Here is a 19,872-nt window from a genome sequence, read left to right as displayed (position 1 = left end):
AGGGCTCCCGTTTCTAATGCTTTTCACCGCATTTTTGTTTGTCTGTTGGCTCGTTTTTCTTTAGTTCCGTGCTTCTTTCCCTTTCCCCGCGCTTCCCCGCGCCCACCGTTTCCCTGGGAGCCGGGATTGTTTTGGGCGGAACCACCCGCGCGGCGCCGCGGAGGGGGGAGCGGGGCCAAGGAAGAGCCCACTGGCGGAGGGAAGGGGGGGAGGCGGGGCGGCCGCAGCCGGGCCACGTCGCGGCCGCCACGGGAGCGGACGGGCCCGGGGTGAGTGATGGCCGGGCTGAGCGCTGCCCTCGGCGGGGAGCGGGGCCGCGCCCCGAGCCGGGCCCCTCCGGCCGTGTGCCGCCGCTCGTCGCAGTGCGCGGCCCCGGGGGCGGGTAGGGCTGGTAAACGCCTCCCCGCCGCTGTTCCCTCCCCCGGCTGCGCTTCCCGCCCCGAGACGGGGGGCGCCGCCTGGGGCTGGGCAGGGCCGCCGCCGCTCGGGGGCCGCGCCGGGACCGCCGCCGTTGGCGCGCGCGGGCGGGGAGCGGGAGCGGGGCTGGTCTCGGGAGCGGGAGCAGGGGCGGGAGCAGGGGCGGGAGCGTGCTCCCGCACGGAGCGGCGGGCAGCGCGGGCCGGGGGGCGCGGGCGGGCTCGGCGCGCTCCGGCGGGGAGCGGGAGCGGCTGGCGCGCCTGGCGAGCGTGGCCGCAGCAGCCCCGCAGGGACTCTGCCGGGCAGGCGGGACCGGCGGGGCGGCCCGGGCCGACCTGCGCGCTGCCGCTGTCTGGTCCCGGCGCGGTGGCACGGGGCAGTGCCGCGGGAAGCCCTAATCCCCAGATTGTTTCGCCCCCCCTCCGCCGCTTTTCACGAGCCGTGTAGTTCACTGGGGTGACGTGCGTGGGCGGCTGCAGTGAGCGCACAGTGCTTCTCCATGCCTGGCACCTTGGGCTCCAAAGCGGGGAAGCCTCCCTCGCACGCGGAATGCCCATTGCATCCTCGTGGGATAATTCCCCCGGTTAGTCCAGTTGTGGGAATGTCCCTTTATATACTTTAAGTCTGCCACTATTCCTCCAGGCACAGCAGAATGTCACACTGGAAATTAAAATACTTAGGTTGGTCTCTTGCTGAGAGCACTTTTTCATGATTAGCATCTAAGATAAAGCAGAAACTTAAAGCTTAATAAACAATAAAAGTCTTCTATATTTCTACATAAAACTGAAGTCAGTAATTTTGCCATCAGAGTCTATTCACAACTTTCTCTTGACTAAAGGTGCCAAATTTCTGGGGTAAAAACCCCAACCTGACAGTTCCTATGAAGCAAAAACTTTCTGATACATTACTACCAGAAAACAGAGGGTTACACCAGCTTTTTAAAACACTTCTTAAAACTTTTGTGAGTATAAAGTTTTTACAGGCACATCTAAACTGGTGGAAAACTACTGTACTTCTATTAGTTTTTCCATAGGTGTTTACCTCATCTGCCAGTTTTCTGGACTTAAATACTGAATGTTCATTAATAAAACTAGGTTGTTTTTTGATGTCAGATTTGTCAGTAGTGAAGAGGAACAGATTCATTTCCGTGTAATTTCGCTGTATAATTCTGAGCTGAAGCTCTTTCACGTCTCAGAGTAATGATCCCTACATGTAGCTAAATTAGAAGCCTACTAGTAAAACCCAAGAGTTCCCTCTGTGATCTGAAAGATGAGAAATAAACAAGCCTGATCTTCTACTGGTTTTCAGCCACTGAAGCTTATGCTCACTTATTGCAATGAAAGAAAAATGAGGAGTTTAGTTCAGGAAAATCCTAAGTGTGCAATTATATTTTTTCAGCTCAGTTTCCTAAATGGTTATAATTAGGTAGGAAATTTTTCACTTCCCATTGCATAGTACAAATTCTGTATGCTTTGCTCTTTGCAGTGTGGGTTTGATTTATATCTTTCATTAGTAGTCAGTAAAAGTAGGTTTTGTTTATAGTGACCCTTGTGGCAGGTTTAGCATAAAATCCCTGTATTACACATACAGAATATAGCAACTCCATGAATATTGTAAAATACTGTGAAAAGAGCAAGAGTTTAATGTAGAATCACTTTATAAATGCAAATATAATATTGGAGAAGAGTCAACTAGGTTATTTTCAGGAATGTATGGTAATTGGAAGTGTAGGCTTTATGAATTTGTTTTGCTGTTTATTCCTGGTGGCTGGACTGTGTCACTGTTCCAGGTATGTGTTTTTGTCAGTCTTGGATTGTCTTATATTTACTAACATGGAAGAGATCCAATCTGATCAGGCAAAAATGCGTTTGATGATATTAATGATAACTGAGCTTACTCAGACTGCGGCATGGTGGTTGCTGAACTTTGATACACAATTAAATCTCTCCTATTCTAAGGTGAGATTACACTAAGTAAACAGCCTTGTTCTTATCCTTGTTGATTAATGATCTATATTTACACATCCTGATAGTTGCTTTGATGCAGCATGTCAAAGACCATGAAGCTCTAAATTGGAAATGCCTATTAAACAATAGCACTGTCATTAGAGGACTTCATCTCTTAATTTTATTGCCACAACAGGGTAGACAGTGAGTAAATAAACAGTGATGCACTCACTGGTGAATTTTGCTAATTCTTCATTTTACAGAGAGTGCTTGTAGACGCAAGGTGACCCTAGTCTTTGGTAAGGTGTTTGTTCCATTATTATCAAAAGCTATCTGTAAAATTAATATTTTAATCAACCTATAGGTTGGTTGGTTTTTTTGATGGACTGATTTATTTAACCTTTGACTAGAAACTTATTTCTGTACTTAGAATAGGTATGCACGTATTTCATTTTGCTTTTGTGTACTATATTGTCTCTCATATTTTTTGCTTTAATTTTATGAGCCCTTCATTATTTCATTTCTGGTTTCTAATTGGTTTTTGAGAGCTTGTTGAAATAATTCAGCTAACTATAAGATACTTTTCCATGTTTCTGTGGTCCTCAGTCAATGATTAAAGTGATAGAATGTGCTGTATTTTTTGAATTTACTTAGTTTTCTACTCTTATAAATTATGCGTTTTCTAGCCAATTGTGAATTGACTGCTTGAAAAGCAGCACTTAGTAACTGTAGTACTTTTAAAATGCCCATCAGGTTTAACCAGGTATAAATTGCAAAAGCAATTTTATTTTTTAATGGTGCTTCCTCTTTTATTTTATTGTGATGTGTTATTTTTAACAGTTATTGGTTTAGTTGTGACAGTAAAGATTTGCTGTAGAAGTCAGAACATATTTTAGATAGTGAAAATATTGCGGCCTCATCAGTGTCATTTCAGGCATAGTTTGGGTAGGCGTTAGGTGGCTTGGACCAAGTAGAGAATAATGCAGCCACACATCCTGGCAGTGTTTAATGCTATGTCATAATTTGTTAGGGTCAGTGTAGTCTGGGTGTGCAGTGAATGTTGAGTTACTGATAACAGGAGGTGTTACTGAGAGAGAACTTGGAGCTGTTACCTGGTGGGCTGTGAGGGACATAGGCACCAAAGTTCCTTGCATGGAAGGCTAAGGGGAGCATCACACCTTCATAGAAACTTATGTTTCATTAGTTCTGCTGTTTACAAAACAGCTCTTTGTATTAAACTTTTTTGTAAAGCAGTCTGAATTTTCTTGATGAAAAGATAAACCTGTGTGATATTTTTATTTACCTTCAAGCTTTGTTTGGATTGCGCTTGCAGGCTTTTTTCCACAACCAGGAGGGCCTAACAATTTTTTTTCTTTAGAGAAATGAGTTTCATGTAGCTGCTTGTCTGCTTTATAAAAATACAAATGCTTATATAAACATAAATATTTAGAGATTTGTAATAAAGTTAGGTTTGCTGGCAGATACTAACCTTTGTGTTGAAAACTATTCAGCCAGCTTCCTCAATGATGCTGTCAGGAGAGGAGTCTGATTAGAATGGCTTCAACATAAATGGTTTCATGGGTTATTATTATTTAAATGAACTGTTGGATTTTTTTAGAAGACTGGAGGACAACAGTCCTGAATTATTTGGCTACCACCCAGAAATAGCCAAATAGCTAATTAAATGAATGTAATGTTGTTTTTTCTTTGCCCTCAAATAATAGGTATCAGAACTGGGATTTGATAGCAGAACATTTCTAATAATTTAGGCAAATAGGGAAATACTTATTTCTAAATAAGAAGTAGTCATCCCTAATACTAATTAGCACAGATTTAATTACTAACTTGAAGTCTATGGACCACTAACGCTAATGACCGCTGTTAAATATTTTGAATAGAATGGTGAATTCTGAGGAAGAAGCAGCTGTTGTTTTGAGCCACTTCTAACTGAGGACTGAAAATGCGAGCAGGTAAGGATACTTTGTGTTTGATTTCTTGTACAGATTTTGTAGTTAGAACTAGGTGTAGATGATAGAAGTTACTTCTGTCCTATATAAATCCTTAATGCTCTGTTGTCACCTTTTTGAGTTTGTGATTATAGCTGGTTTTCAAAGTGGTGTTATTTTTTAATTTTAAATTCAGTGGCTTTTACAAAAAGTTGTAATGACAGTGGTAAATATACTGTAGCTGAAGATTCAACAGCCTTTGTCAGTGGTGTTCCAGGCTGCGTTTTGAATTCTTAGTTACAAATTAAGCATTACCTGAGGGGAACTAGAACACCTACTGCTTCAAGGGTTGAAAAGCTGCTGATGGCAGTATGATTCATAGAAAGGCAAGAGTGCCAGCTCCTGGCTCTTGCAGGTCTGTCTCATGATGGTGCTGCTCTGGCTTCCAGACCCAGAGAGAGAGCTGCTGCATCTCCTGGAAGACAGTGTGTCACCTCTGCTCATAAACAGGGAGGGCAGTAATCTGTCCTCTGCTTTGGCTAGCCCAAGTTTTGTGCTGATCCTGATGTGCGTGCTCTTCAGAATGTGCTTTCTTCAGGAGACAGGATAGATGGTGCTGATTTCAGCAACAAGTGAAAGACTGGTGTGTGTGTGTCTGTGCAAAGCTGCTGAGTTATCCTTGTATGGGTTATGTTGCCAGTGGAAATTCTTGACTTAATACAAAGTGAATTTCTTGGTAAACTTTCCTTGATAAATAATTCTCATCCTTTGCAATTTTAGAGCATGATTATTCACTTTCTTTAGCAATGGTGATTAATGAGATAGCAAATCATATTCTCAATTTCTTTTTGCAGTTGAAAGTGAGGCAAAGGCAAAAACCAAAGTCCGCTTTGAGGAAATCTTCAGACGCCATGCTGCCCTAGCAGACACAAAGAAACCAAAGAAAAAGAAGTTTGACTCTCAGGAGAGTATTGTGGTGAGTTACAACACATGCAGGCTTTGTTTGGTTGCCTTCCTTAAAGGAAAAAAAGATCAGGAAAATATATTGCAGAAAGGAGATGTAAGCATTAAATCAAAAATGAAGTGTAAAGTATGTCTCTGCATTTACCCATTGGTTTTGGTGTGGCTTTTGTTTTCTTCTTTGTGTACCAGCAAAGCATCCTTGTAACTTGGAGGTATGCCAAAATGATGCAGACTGTAATAGTGGTGAAGAGTGTCACATGCAAGCATGCAGTTGTTTAATGTCCACCAGTACTTACTTTTCCATGCCCCTTTTTCACAAAATTTTTCAAATTCAGTGCTTATTTTACTGGGAGTTAATTAGATATTTGAGGGCTAGTAGAATTACATCTGTGAAAGTATTTAATTCTGAGAGTACTACATCTGTGTAATACAGGCATATCTGTCTACTACAGCTGTGAATTGAGAACTGATGAGAAAATATAATAATATTAGAGATAATAATTAATGATTCAATTTCCTACTTTTTTTAATCTCAGTACTGAATTTCTGCATGGGCTGAGCTTTGTGTCTTGAGTGGTTCCTTGTTCACATGTCAACGTTTTTTAAAGATTTTGACCTTAGCTTGTTACTTGCATCTTAGGGAGAATTCTATCTCCCCGACTTTATAGTTAGATGACATTTTTGTTTGTGGCATATCTGTCATGAAAGGAGCCTCAGAAATCCCTCTGAGTTCAGGAAAATATGATTCATATTTTCCTGAAGAGGAGAATAAAAGTTCAATATGAACTTTTTCTATATACACCTTATTATTGACTTAAAAGATTTGAAATTTGGAAAAAATGTAAATTGTTTAGAAGACAAATGTTCTGGTTTTTTATTTTCCTCCTGATAGGTTTTATATTTTTAGTCTTTTTTCTTAGAATTGTGTTCATATTAGATTCTGGAAATGAACATTCCTTCATTAATACTCATTTAAGACAAATGGGTGGAATTTCATGTAATATCTGTCATAAATGTTACATGAAGTTATATATATTAAGTATATTCAAAATAGATACATTAAACTTAGTATTGCTAAATATTTTGTCTTAGGGACAATTTGAAGTTGGATTTTGTATAGACTTCTAAAAAATTTATATTCCTTGATGTGTATGCTGTTTAGTCAATAGCCTATACAAAGAATCAACTTGATGTCTAAAAATAGTACAGAGAGTCAGAAGGTGGGGTTTTTTTTCCTTATTTACTGTCATATATGTTCATAAAAGACTAAGTTCTTTCTCAATTAAGTTTACTTTCTATGAAATGCAATTTTTAATTCTGTAACATATAAGTATTTGTGAACACATAATTGTGTGTTCATATGCAACTACATATTACTTGTAAATATTTTAAACTTGCTTTGGTTTTAGAATTGGTTTCCATTTCAGAAGTCTCTGATGTGAAACACTAGTGTTTTGGAGTCATGTAGAAACACTTCTAATCACAGTGACCAGCATCAAAACTCAGTGGTATGCTAGCGAATTAAGAAGCATTTTTAGGTTCAGTGTGGAAGTTCAAATTTCTGGCTTTGTTGAAGATATAAATATTACAAATTAAACCACTTAAAAATTAAGGACTTGAGGAGAGCTTGTATTGAAACATACTACTGATCATTTGGAGAATTTCCTTAAAGTGTGACAAAGTTGCAGGAGCTCAGGTTGGTTGCATTCCAAGTAGAAATTTTCCGTGCTGGTTGCATTCAAGTAGAAATTTCTGTAAAAGCTTCAGCAAATAAACAGTCATTTCTCTGTAAAAAATAAATGTGTGTGGGAGTGGAAGAGTAGGTAGAGGGAGGAGGTTGGCTGGTTTTGTTCCCGTTTTCTTCAGTTCATATGATTTAACTGTACAGAGTTTCACGTATCTTGAAATAATGTGAAATTTGTCAGTGATGGTTGGCTTCATGTCATGCACTTGCCATAAATGGTCTCCCAGCTTTGATCAAAAACAGGTCATGGTTCAGAGCCTATTTCCACTTGAAGTGTTCCAGTCTGTTTCCTTCCTTTGTCTTTGCTCTAGCCTTTTTTAAAGATTAATAAGACTTTTTCCCTTATAGTCCACTGTTTCTTTGAAACCCGAGTTCTGGAGCTGCAGGGGGTTGCTCTGGTTTTAAATGACAGAAGTGAGGATAAGGAGAGTGCCTGCCTGCTTGCCTGCTCTGTTTTGTGTGCCTATTGCCTGGAGAGCCTGCCTGGACAGCAGGGAAGAAGCAGTCTTCTTGGAAGAGGAAAGGTTGATGTCTGTAGGGCAGGATGAGCTTGAAGCCAGAGCTGATAGGAATGAAGAGCTTGTAAAGGAGATAGAAATACACATCAGCTGTGGCCAGTGAAAATTCTGCTTTGCTGTTCAGTAAATAGCTACTGGTGCAGTGGGTGTGATACCTAAAGGCATTGTGGAAAAAACAAGCAATTGAGACACAGTCAGAAAGTGAATTTGCTAATGTTCCTTCTAGGGCAGCCACTGTATTTATTTTTTACCAATTGTGGCTCCTGTTACAACTTGTTAGAATGAGGCAAGCCACAGATCAGGCAATGTCTAGGTACCTTACTCTGTCTAAAGTCCTCATGAAAATGAATGAATTTATTTCATTCAATTTAAATTCTGCAGTTGAAAAGGGGATGTTTAAAAACTTTTTACCACATGAAAATGTTAGTTCACTCTATGGAGGCAAAAATGTCTTTCTTAGACTGTAATCTGATCAGATTACAATATTGGGATGGACAGGCATTGGTAACTTGGGTTTTGTGTTCAAGGCAGGGCTGCAGCAGATTTATCTGGTTTGTAGGCTGAAAGGCACTGAACAATTGTTGAGATTTTCACTGGATTTTACCCCTTTGTATCTTGTATATAAAATAGGAGAACTGATAATAGTTTATTATATAAGTGATCGACACATTTTCTCAGTGTTTTTTGTTAGAATTTGGTGGGAAAATTCCAAACCCATCATCTTATCTGTGAATTAAACTTCTAGCTTGGAGTGTCTATATTTTATAGCCTTACACAAGCAACGGCAGTAAAACTGGTTTCCTGGTACATTCAGATTTTCTCAAACATCCCACTCAACAAGCCCTCATCACAAGTACATTCAGAAACAATTCAGCTGTAGGTTAATGGTCTTTTACAACCAGTACATATCAGCGCTTCAGTGGGCTGGCAGTGTCCATCCCCAATTTCTCAAGGTGTGCCTGTGTTACTATGGGCAGAAATTCAGGTACCTCTGTAAATCAGGTTACACAAGTTCCAAACACCCATGACAAACTCACTCTCTACGGTGCCAGCTTCCACTCATGCATGTTTGAGAAGTCCTTTTGAAAAGGTGTAAGATTCGTAGGCGTTGTCCCTGCTGACAGCTCTGGACCACGAATGGCAGTGATGTGACGTGTGGTTGACTAATTGTGGTGTGAGCCCTGAGTGTCAGCCCATGTATGTGCACCTTGGCTGGTGCCCATCCCCTGCTCCTCTCAAGCCAGTAGTGCAAGCAAGGCTATTTCTAGGGGGGAGTGCTTCCTCTGCCCTGGTGTAATGTGGCCACAGAGCTGTTGTCAAACAAAGCCTTCTTATTTGTTCCACATTTTAAGCTGAGAAAGCCAGGTTCAGGTCAGCAGCCCTCTGGAGTTAATCCAGAGACAGGCCTATCTTACTGAGTTGCTTTTCCAGCCTAACTCCTTTCTCTAATTCAGTTCAGTTTTTATGTATTTATTGATGATTGCTCTTAGTTGATATCTCTGAGTCCTGTGTTTCAGAGAATCTATACCAGTATTCCCACCTCTGCCAGAATCCTAATCTGAAGGTTTTTATGAACCTCTTGGCTTTTACTTCATTGTTTTGTAACTTCTTTGCATTCTCTCCTCTCTTTTTAATTATGTCATGTAATTGTAATTACAGCATATGGGAAAGGTGGCCTGAATTGAGATCATACAGGCTATTTATCTGAGGGATTTGTTTGAATTGCTAAGGCAGCTGCTGCCTGCAGTATCTGTTAATGTTCCTGAAATTTGCTGTAGTTGGAGATTGTGGTGTGTTTTCATTATAGGGAAATGGCCTCAAGTTGCACCAGAAGAGGTTTAGATATTAGGAAAAATTTTTCCATTGAAAGGATAGTCAGACATTGGCTGCCTAAGGAAATGGTGGGGGTACCATCCCTAGAGCTGGCCAAAAGGCATGTGGATGTGGCACTTGGAGATATGGTTTAGTGGTGCCGGGTTAATGGTTGGACTTGATGATTTTAGAAGTCTTTTCCAATCTGACTGATTCTATGAATCTATGATTTTTTGTTTGTAGGCAATAATAAATAACAAGTTCTAAGTAAGTATTTCAGTCCAGCTTTTGCATCAGGTAGATTCCTTTAGGGAGATTATTCTTGAGTATCAGAGTTATTTTAGGAACTCTTGACCAGGTCATAGATGAGGGCTATTTGCTTAGGATTTCTCAAATAATACTTGCTCTTAGTGGGTTGACGTTTTATCAAATACAAAAATCAGCAAGACCTTAGATATTGGCCCCTGTTGGGTTTTAATTGTCAGTGTGTTTTAATCTTCATTTCTCATACTCTGCAGTTAAAGTTATTCACAGAAATAAAGATAAGGAAGTGAACAATCTGTTAGGAACATTATTCCGTTCTGGTATTTTTATTAGTTTATACAAAGCTTGCTCTTTAATTCTTTCATTTTCCTTACTCTGTTCTGTATTTCAAGTTATTTCTATGAAATTTTCCCCATCCTCTTGAATAATTGACTTACAAATAAATATGATGTTAGTGGTTTCTTTAAGTGCATATAAGATGAAGATGAAAGGACAATTTTTTCATACTTACTATACATATTATCCCTTTTTACAAATGTTTGAGACAAACATGATTCTGTGACTGGGAGTTGTATCCTGACTAGAAGGGAACAATGTCTGTTTTTATTGAGGAAGAAGGTCTTGGCAGATAAAACTTTGTAGGCAGATATGTGTATTTTCTCCAAACTTTTAAATTTGCTTTTGTTGTGTTTTAAAGCCCTTTCTAATGTTTCGTGTTGAAGCTCTAAGAGAGTTTTCTGTAAGACAGCAGCGTAAATGAACCTCATTGACTTTATAGTTACATCAAAGAACAGAGATCTCTGTGTTGACCTGACCGAATTAGACCTCAGTTACTTGCTGTGTTCTTTGGGATTATCATAGTATCATAGTTTGGATTGAAAGGAACTTTAAAGGTGATCTAACCCAAGTGCCCTGCCATGATCGGGAACATCTTGAACTAGATCAGGATGCTCAGAGCCCCTTCCAAACTGACCTTGAACATATCCAGGGAGGCTGGGAAGTGGCACCATAACCTTTAGTAACCAGAAATAGAAATTGAAGAAGAGAGGAAAGTTTACAATGTGTTTTTTATTAAACCAGCAAGAAGTGCTTATACAAATGCATTAGCTGAAATTTAGTTCTGACAAGTGGCTTTCAGTATCAGAGACTGCAAACAACTGAGCCTGAAATCTGTCTCTAACTTGGCTTTTCAGTGGATGAAAGTATTTGTTTTTGTGGTGCATGAAGTCTTCTCACCCTCCACAGTGTAAAACACTGGCATCTGTTTATGGAGTAGACTTGCTGATTTCTTTTTTTTACTGGATATGTGTAAAAGTCATATAAAAACGTAGTGTAACATTGAGGATGAGGTGCCCAAATACCAAATTTTTTTTTTCAGTATGAATTTTCTGTTGACTTTCAATCTGTTGCTTGTCAAATTGAAACAACGAAATAACTAGATCTTTGATTTAATTTTACTTTGAGTAATGTTGCTGAAGGAATAACATGAAGTGCAGTGTTTATTCTTGGAACATGATTTTTAGTAAAAATATGTTTTATGTTCTTTTCATTTATAGCTTGATACTTTTAGAAATAATATTGATCTGTCTAAGGAAAGTGTGAATGATGAAGCAATTATAAACAACACATATAATCCTGAAGAAGAGAGCCCAAGATTTACAAAAAATAAATTAAGAGAGAAAGCGTCAATCACAAAGAAAATAAACAATGATGTTGTTAGTGGAGAAGAGAACAAGCAGCCAAAGTCGAACAGAAAGAAAAAGAAATCACTGTTACAAGAAAAATTTAATGAGGAGGAGGATTTATATGAAGCTAAATTGGGGAGTTTTGAAGAAAAGACTAATGATTTTCCAAAGAAGAAAACAAAAAGTAAATCACAAACAGATGTACCTGATCAAGAAGGTGATAGAAGGATCAAAAATTCCTTGACTGAAGTGAGAAATGTAACTGAACTAGAAGAGGAAGAGCAGCTAATTCAAGCCTATCAGCTGCATGTGGCTGAGGAAGAGGCAAATGCAATTAAAACAAAAATGAGAAAGAAACTTAAAGAACAGATGTCTGAATCTACCTCCACTGTTCAAAGGCATGAAGTTGCATTGAATAATGAAGTTGGGAAAAAGAAGAAAAAGAAGAAAGAACGAGCAGTTTTAAGTGAAGCTGAAACAAGGTAACATGACAAACTGTACACAGTGTGTCTGTGAATCTTACACAAGATGTTTCATAGGCAGCAGCTTTCTGATAAATTGTTCATATTTTCTAAGTGATTAACTGGATGATTCTGTTATGAAAAAATAGTACTAAATCCTTTCTCAAAAGGCTGTCATGATTAATATTTAGCTCATGAATTAATTTTAACTTCTTTTTAAAATACTCTTCATTGCTATTTGATGTTTGTTTGCTGTGGAATTCACTCTTAACTAACATAAGATAGTTTTGTGCATGATTTTTTTTAGTGATAAATGATGGCTGTGATCGAGAAAAAAGGTATTTGTTTAACTCTTCGCATAAATGGTTCTGCAATTGTCTGGAAATTAGGGGGAAAGGAAGAGGGGAGAGCGCTGAAAAAGACAAGACAGTAATGGGGCTGGGGGCTGTTAGGTTTTCAACATACACAGATGATGAATTGGAGAATTTCAAATTAATTAATAATGGCAATGAGTAATTGAATCAATAACAGTAACATGTATCAATACATGCAGTGGACTGCAGCTGCTGACAGTGATCCATTACTTTGCAGTGCAATGTCCCTTTCTGAGCTGCAGCATCATCACCCAGAAGCAGGTGGCAATGAAAGTCAGTCACCTGAAAGATTATTTACATCAGAAGGACAGAAACTGGAGGGAAGCATGGATAAGCAGAAACCTAAAGCCAAGAAGGTTAAGAAGAAAAGCAGAAAAGGTCTGCCAACAAAATGTTATAATTCTGTACCTACTTAGCTGTGCTTTCTTTTGTGCTGCTAGAGAAATACTTTTCCATAGTAGTAGCACTGAAGTGATTGAGCTGTTTGAGTTACTTATATTTCTTAAGTTATTCAATTGTACCTCTGTTCTTCCAATTCTGAGGCTCATTTGTGAGGATGTTTATTTTTCTAAAATCTTGAAAATTCATTTACTGTAAGTAGTTTTGAGTTGAGACAGAAGTTACTATGTTCCACCAGTGACAGTTTGTTTACTTTGCTCCACTTTCTAGAAGAAACCACGGAAGTTGCTGCAGAAAATGATGAGGAAATGAAGAATTCAGAAATTTCAACTCAGTCTAAATTAGGTTTTGGCGATGATCTTGTTTTGGGAGTTTATATCCATCGATCGGATCAACTTAAAATTGATCACTTGGTATCTCATCCTGTGGTCAAAATCCATATTGTTGATCAGAGAAGTGGCTCATATGTGAAGAAGGATTATAGGTGACATTTAATAAACTGTTTCTATTATCGCTGATTACAGTAAATAGATAGACTCTTCCCTAAAAAATTAAAAATGAAAATGAAAACAAGGGGGTATTTTAAGCTTGTGTAGTTGTTCATTAATTTCTACATCTATGATAATGTATACATACCATAAATGAGGGTGAAATTTTTCATTTCCTTTTGGCACTTCAAAATGCTCTGTACTGCCGTATTGCTCTTGAGGCTCCCCGGGGCAGTGGTCACAGCACCAAGCCTGACAGAGTTCAAGAAGGTTTGGACAGTGCTCTCAGGCACATGGTGTGACTCTTGGGGATGGTGCTGTGCAGGGCAAGGAGTTGGACTTGATGATCCTTGTGGGTCCCGTCCAACTCAGCACGTTCTGTGAATCTGTGATATTTCCAACATAGCTCATTCTGTATTCTTCCCAGAGGCAAAATTTCTTAAGTGTCAGAAATATGTAAAAACCAAGAACATGTAAGCAAAATTCTTGTAGTATAAATAGCATCTGCCTTTTATATTAAGAACTTTTGAAATCTTTAAATGAAGTCTAGTTCTTTTTATTTTTAATTACTTCAATTGCTTGTTTCCACTGTCATTATTCATAATTTTCCTGAAACCAAGTTGTAATGGGGCTTAAGCAGTAGACTCCACCATGATGATCATGCATTAATTTGCTAACAGTAACGTAATTGTTAGGATTTTCTACTTCAGCCTGTAGTTTTTCTATACGCCTTGCAAATTTTCTTAAATTTTCTGTGGGTTTAGAAAATTTTTTCTAGAACCAGACAAATATTATCTTATGTTTCTTAGCTTTCAGTAATTGAAAATATTGTTTTGTTCAAAGTTGTTTTTTAAAATGCTCTAACAATTGTAATTCTTTGGAAATCTTCAAACAGCAAGAAGGAAGATTCATCCTATGAAAAAGGAGAAGAAGAGCACATTCTTCCTATAATGACACAACCATGTGACTTTAGAAAGTCTAAATCAACAATTCCAGAGTGGGAAGAGCAAATAATATTTAATGAGCGTTTTACTTATTTTATTCAAAACACTGAGGAAAACCCTCAGGTTATCCTGTTTTTTGAGGTAAGATGAAATATTTTGCATCTGATTTATGCACATTCTGCTTTTTGGTTTGTTTCTTCAGCAGTATCTATTTGACTGAATCGACTGGCTTATTTCAGTTAAATTGGGTTAATAGCATAGCTTTACGGTACAAGTGGAGATACCAAAAGTGGGGTTTTTTATAGGAAAGGAGCCTGTTTTAATAGTAACAAGGAGAACAAAGCTTTCTTACAAAATCAGCTCTCAAACTTCTGGAGAAGGCTGGTAAGATATGGTGGATATCACTCTTTTCACATTCTTGAAATATGAAAAGAGGTTTAAGTACAAGAAACTCAAAGGTAGAATTTGTCTGCATGTAGCAGCACCTCATTGTACCAATGAGCAAACCATTGCATTGTTTCCATTAACATTTTACACATCCACCTCTCCTGTCCCAGTTTTCATAAAGTAATTATTTATTTGTCCTCCAATACAGTTATGTTTTAAAGGAGAAATTTTAGGTCATATATTCAACATAATTTTAGCTTAGGCATTTCAATATTTGTACAGAGAGATTCTGTAGAATTAACATAAAAATGGGAACCTAATACAATAAATATTTTTTGTTCCTTGTTTTTTTTTCCTATTTCAAATAGATTGACTAAAATTTATTGCCATATGTTTCTTAATGTTTTGTAATGCTTGCAAATGAACATATTTATAGAATTAAGAATCCTTAATTGCTTAACACAAAACTAATTGCATTTGTACGTAAAGGTTCTTCATGGAAATAATGTTGGAACCAAAAGTATGATTCCACTGAAAAAGTCTGTTTGACTTCAGTGTGGTTTATGAAATACAAGTTTGAAAAAGGTATTATTCTAAGGGTTTTTTGTATACCACGTAAACTTCCAGGAGTAATGAAATATGGGAAAATTCAGGTCCCTGACAGAAAAATGAAGACTTATAGGCATTCCTGTAAGTGTTCAAGGCCAGGTTGAAATTGGCTTTGAGCAGCCTCATCTAATGAAAGATGCCCAAGCCCATGGCTCAGAACTCTGATCTTTGAAGGCTCCTTCCAACCCAAATTGTTCTATGACTGATTCAATGACAAAACTGATAAAGCTAAGAAAGAAAAACTTAACTTTTTGACTGCCACTTCCCATCTAGATTAATATGCAGCTGGTTTTAGCTGTCAGATTTGTGATCTAAGTGATTTCTGAATTATGAAGAAAATTACACATTATTGGTTTTTTATTTTATTGAGATGTAAGGGGAGCAAGAATAATTTTTTTTAAGACTAGACTTCTTTTTTAATGGAGGTTGTAAATAGTCATCAGGTAAATGCATAAGGACCTGTTATTTCTAATTTCATACTTGTGTGGAAGAAACACTGGTTTTGTAATTTCTTAAAATTTAAGTCTGTTTAATTTAATGAATTGGCCAAGCATATTTTCAGCAGTTTATTATTATTTACCATGAAGTATATTCATTAGAGATACATTGATATTCCTGCTGATACTTCTAGGTCCTTGATTCTCCAAGTATGCATGAAGTGAGAGCCAGCTCTGATGTAAAAATTCAGGAAGGTCGTTACCGAAAAATTTGTTGGGCATTTCTAAAGGTACTGTAAATATTTAAATGAAGAAAAAAAATTATAATTTTTAAAATCTGAAAATCTCTAACTGTACTAAGGAGGAAAGTGTTTTAAAATATTTTCAGCAACAGAGATGGAAGAAAAAAATCCTTGTTTGCTTGGCTGTTCTCCCCTTTTCCTCTTCCACTAATGAAAAACAGTAACAGGCTTGACATTAAAGTATGTGTCTTTTTCAAAGAAGTGTAGAATGTGTAAGATTTTTTTGTTTGTTCATAGACTATAGAAGGTTGTTTTCTTTTAGGGTTTTCTTTGCGTTTATGTGAATGTGAAGAAAATTACAAATCCGCTAATTTCTGTACCTCAGCTGTTCTGTATTCTAGTGGCGTTTTCAGTTGTCCAGTGTTTGAAAAGACTCCCTAACTTAGTTATAGAATGCTTTTAATTTTCAGTTGCAGAGTTTGAAATGCTGTGGCAATTGAGATGCAAATGTGCCAAATGTGAGATATGGGTAATTTAGCCAGTACATGTGTACCTTTCTACTCTTTTAAGAGAAGCTTGAATGTATCAATTAGTTCTTTGAGAGCTAGCAAACTTCAATTTCCCTGAGGATGGTTTATTTACACCTACCCCTGTGTGTGATAGTCATTGATAATCATTTAGGAGTCCACAACATAGAGGAAATGTGAGAAATACAGGAGAAGATAATGGACTGCAAGTATAGGTGAAGGGATGGGGGCCTCCATAGCAATTCAACACAGAGATTCCTCTGAGCTCTGCCCAAGACAAACTACTGGAATCAGGAGTCTGCTAGCAGAGCTGGTAGGAGCTGTGCATCCAGGCATTCAGTACAGCCCACTCCTGAACAGAGGGAACAACAAATTTTCAGCTCATAATTATGAATAAAATTGTTGCCTGTTCTTTGTTCTTACTGCATCTGCCTGCATTATTCTTTTATCTGTATCAGTCAGAGTAGAAATGTCTCAATTCAAGACTGACCAGTGTCAATGGCAGTAGGTACCTCTGTTATTCTTCAGTTCAGTAGAGATGACTCTGTCTCCTCTGAAGTTGGAGAGGTTACTGCACTGCTGTATCTTCTGCTCTGAACCAAAGCCTTACCCAATGCCCTTCGCTGCAGCATTTAAAGAGGACAGATTTCAAAGAAGCTGTTTGTGGATTGGCAGTCCTTTGAGATTTGGTTGATTTTAGCAAGTAGTAGTTTAAAAAAAAAAAGAAAATAAGTACTGCAGAGGTCTTCCCACTTTCAAGATATTACTGCTGTGAAGCATCTTTTGAAACTAGGCTGCCATCTAAGATTTAATATTCATTATTTGATCCTGGGGGGATTAAATACATGCTTAGTTCATTATCACTTTTAGAGTTAGTATATTTCTGCAATGGGAAGTGATTTCAGGAGTTTATACTGTTAGGTTAGATATTAGAAATTATTAATTACATTTGTGTTCATCTTTCTTCCTCTTACCTCTTTTTAATCACCCTTCCAGCTTGTAGGTGCAAATGGAGTTCTAAACATTGGTGGAAAACTTCGTCTGCAATTGTATTACCCACCTTCAAGGACCAAGTCACATTCAAATGTTGTTGAGGTTTATGACTGGTGGGCAAAATGTCCTAGAAATCGTTACCCATCAACTTTATACATAACTGTAAAAGGCCTGAAACTGCCAGATCATGTAAGTTAAATAAATAATATATAAATATATTTGCAAATATGCAGACTTTTCTGTAGGAGATAATACCTAGGTAGAGCATGTGAGTCTATGTTTGTATGTACATAAAAGCTGTGCTTGCATGCAGTATATAAAATATGTAATAAGAATGTTACATCTCAAGATAGGTGTTTCAAACTCAGCCCTTCATAGTATCTTTGAAAAATAGGCATACTTTTCTACCTACAACTTTGAATATTTTGCCAGTGGCAGTCTGAAAACTTTCAGAGTACTTTCTTGAAGATTAGTGTTTCTTCTTAGCAGAAATGCCATTCTTAAGTCACTGAACTCACGCAGGTGTAAAAATTCTTTGAGAAAAGATGCAAGTTACTTATCTTTGCTTCCCTGCACCCTCTAGCTGTAATGAGCTGTATTTTTTTTCTCAAATGAAAGCTACTTTAAAAATAGGCTTACACTGGTATGTGCTGAGATGGGCATTCAAGGTAAATATGGCGTTTTCTCTGATGCAAGTACAATATTGTTCTGTTATATAGTTTCCCATTTGTATTTAGAGCTGTAATAATACCTTCTTCTGCTCACTTTTGTACTGTGAAGGGTGGTCTGTGGAAGCCTGGTGAAATGTGCACCTTCTCAGTAGTACAATACAATACAGTAGTGGAGTAATTCTAATTTTCACTGACCTTGATAGTTACTAAAAATTGGAGATAATTGAGTATTTGAAAAAATTGTGATACCATTGGATTGACACAGCTTTGGAAGCTTTGATTACTTTCTGACTCCTAGTTTCTTTAAATGACATTTTGCAATGCAGTTTTCATGTATTAATCTTTTCCAATCTCTGTGTTCCAGATATAAAACTGCAAGACATTTAAATTAAAAGTACCTTTTAACCTTTTTAGAAATCGCATTGTTCACTTTAAAAATATTTTTTCCCTGATACTTAATTTTGTTTGCCTTAAGGTTAGTCCTTCTTTTCACTGTATGGCAGCTGTTCAACAGGAGCAAAGTAATACAGCACTGTCTGAGCTCCAGAGAGAAGGATGTGAACCTTCTTTAGAGGAGAAAAAAGAGGCATTCAAATGGTCAAGATTGCCTGGACAGGTGAAGCATTTTTCTGAATTTTAAATGAAAATAATTTAAATGTTTTAATAAGTATTATGAAGCAAGTAATTAATTTAAATAATTAACAAAGATATTAAACAAAACATAAAAAACTCTCATAGATAGTAGAGGAGGCTTAACCTTAGCAAATATGGTTGATTTAACCATTTTTTTACCAGAACTGTCAGGTATTTCTATCTGCAGAATTCGCTAAGACTTTAAAAGAGTAAGACAGGAAGCCAGTTCTCAGACTTCAGCTTGATTAGAAATATGTTTTCTTGACTTTTCTTTTTGTTTGTTGGAGACATTTTTTAAACTATGAAAAAAGAAAGAGGTTACATTGAAGAACAATGTAGTTACTGTGGGTATTGCCCTTCACCTTAAATTTTAAATTTAGTTTTGGAGAAAAAGCCATTGGGTCAAAAAGAGGTAATGTTTTGGGAGAAAGGAAAGGGATCTAAAATACCAATTCAGTTTTTTGAGGTGTTTCATCTCTGGTTCTGTCTTTTAAAGTCAGATATTTAAATACAGATGAGGATTGTTAAAATTATTTGGTAGAAGACCAAAGGTTTGAGTGCCTGTGGTTGGGTTTCTGAGTTCACACTGCAGTCATTAGGTTACTAAAAGGTGTGCTTAGGCTCCTTAACCTTAACTTACAGTCTAACTCCACAGCTTACATCACTGATGGTAGACATTGTTAAGCATTTCTTAAGATTGAAGAATTTATTTCAGTTTTATTTTTTTAGGTTTTTTAAACATGCTAGTTGTTTGCAGTAATGGGGCAGAAAGAGATACACATTCATGGGGCCTAGGTTGTGCTGCAAAACTGTCTCTGTTTACAATACATTGAATTTTACATTGGAATACCATTAAGATGTTACTAGCCTTTTAGAGCTTCTGCATGTCAGGAGCTAAGAGTGTGTTCCCTGCATTGAATAGTTAATGTTCCTCCCAACTGTTCCCTGAAAAGCCAGGCTTGCCGCATACCCAACAAGCACCTGCTTTCCCTACGAGGTGGAGATATGGGCTGCTTCTGTATCCGCTTCTCTCATGACGGGAGAACGCTGGCAGCAGCATGTGCTGGAAGGAATGGCTATCCCATTGCTTGTAAGTTTAAATACATTTTGGCTTTTTGCTTATAATCCATGTATTTGGAAATTAAAGATTAAAGGAAGTTAATTTTTAAGTTGTGCTTTTTTAGTGTTTCTGGTTTGTAGTTGTGATTAGACGATTGTTCTGTGCATTAAAGAGCATTGAGGAAAATGCTCCTTCTGTGTTGATATGGGTGGAACTGGCTTTTCCTACATGGTTACATATACACAGCTCAGTGGTGTGAAATTACGCCATTTCTGCCCAGAGGCCTAATGGAAATACTAAATCCGTTTGCAGAAGCAACAGTGTGTCTGATTATAATGTTTTAAGGGAAATA

The 19,872-nt window shown here is 37.7% G+C and overlaps 1 protein-coding gene across 6 annotated transcripts in view; it reads left to right on the top strand.

Moving 5' to 3' along the window:
- The first annotated feature begins 192 nt into the window (after positions 1-192).
- AHI1 (Abelson helper integration site 1) overlaps positions 193-19,872 on the top strand; it is an 85,240-nt gene continuing 65,560 nt past the window's right edge. For 2 of the 6 annotated variants that reach the window (XM_038132533.1, XM_038132539.1), the window contains exons 1-11: positions 193-269; positions 4,262-4,333; positions 5,164-5,285; positions 11,167-11,777; positions 12,348-12,508; positions 12,800-13,013; positions 13,913-14,102; positions 15,589-15,684; positions 17,160-17,345; positions 18,303-18,443; positions 19,418-19,550. In XM_038132533.1, coding sequence (XP_037988461.1) covers positions 4,324-4,333; positions 5,164-5,285; positions 11,167-11,777; positions 12,348-12,508; positions 12,800-13,013; positions 13,913-14,102; positions 15,589-15,684; positions 17,160-17,345; positions 18,303-18,443; positions 19,418-19,550 — 1,864 coding nt within the window. In that variant the 5' untranslated portion in view covers positions 193-269; positions 4,262-4,323. Of the gene's footprint in view, positions 270-615; positions 2,207-2,235; positions 2,663-4,261; positions 4,334-5,163; positions 5,286-11,166; positions 11,778-12,347; positions 12,509-12,799; positions 13,014-13,912; positions 14,103-15,588; positions 15,685-17,159; positions 17,346-18,302; positions 18,444-19,417; positions 19,551-19,872 lie in introns of those variants that run through there. The other 4 variants (XM_038132537.1, XM_038132534.1, XM_038132535.1 and 1 more) reach the window with 4 other exon arrangements.

The sequence above is a fragment of the Motacilla alba genome, chromosome 3 (assembly GCF_015832195.1).
Source record: "Motacilla alba alba isolate MOTALB_02 chromosome 3, Motacilla_alba_V1.0_pri, whole genome shotgun sequence".
In the NCBI taxonomy this organism is placed as follows: domain Eukaryota; kingdom Metazoa; phylum Chordata; class Aves; order Passeriformes; family Motacillidae; genus Motacilla; species Motacilla alba.
This window is presented reverse-complemented; position numbering and strand designations above follow the sequence as displayed.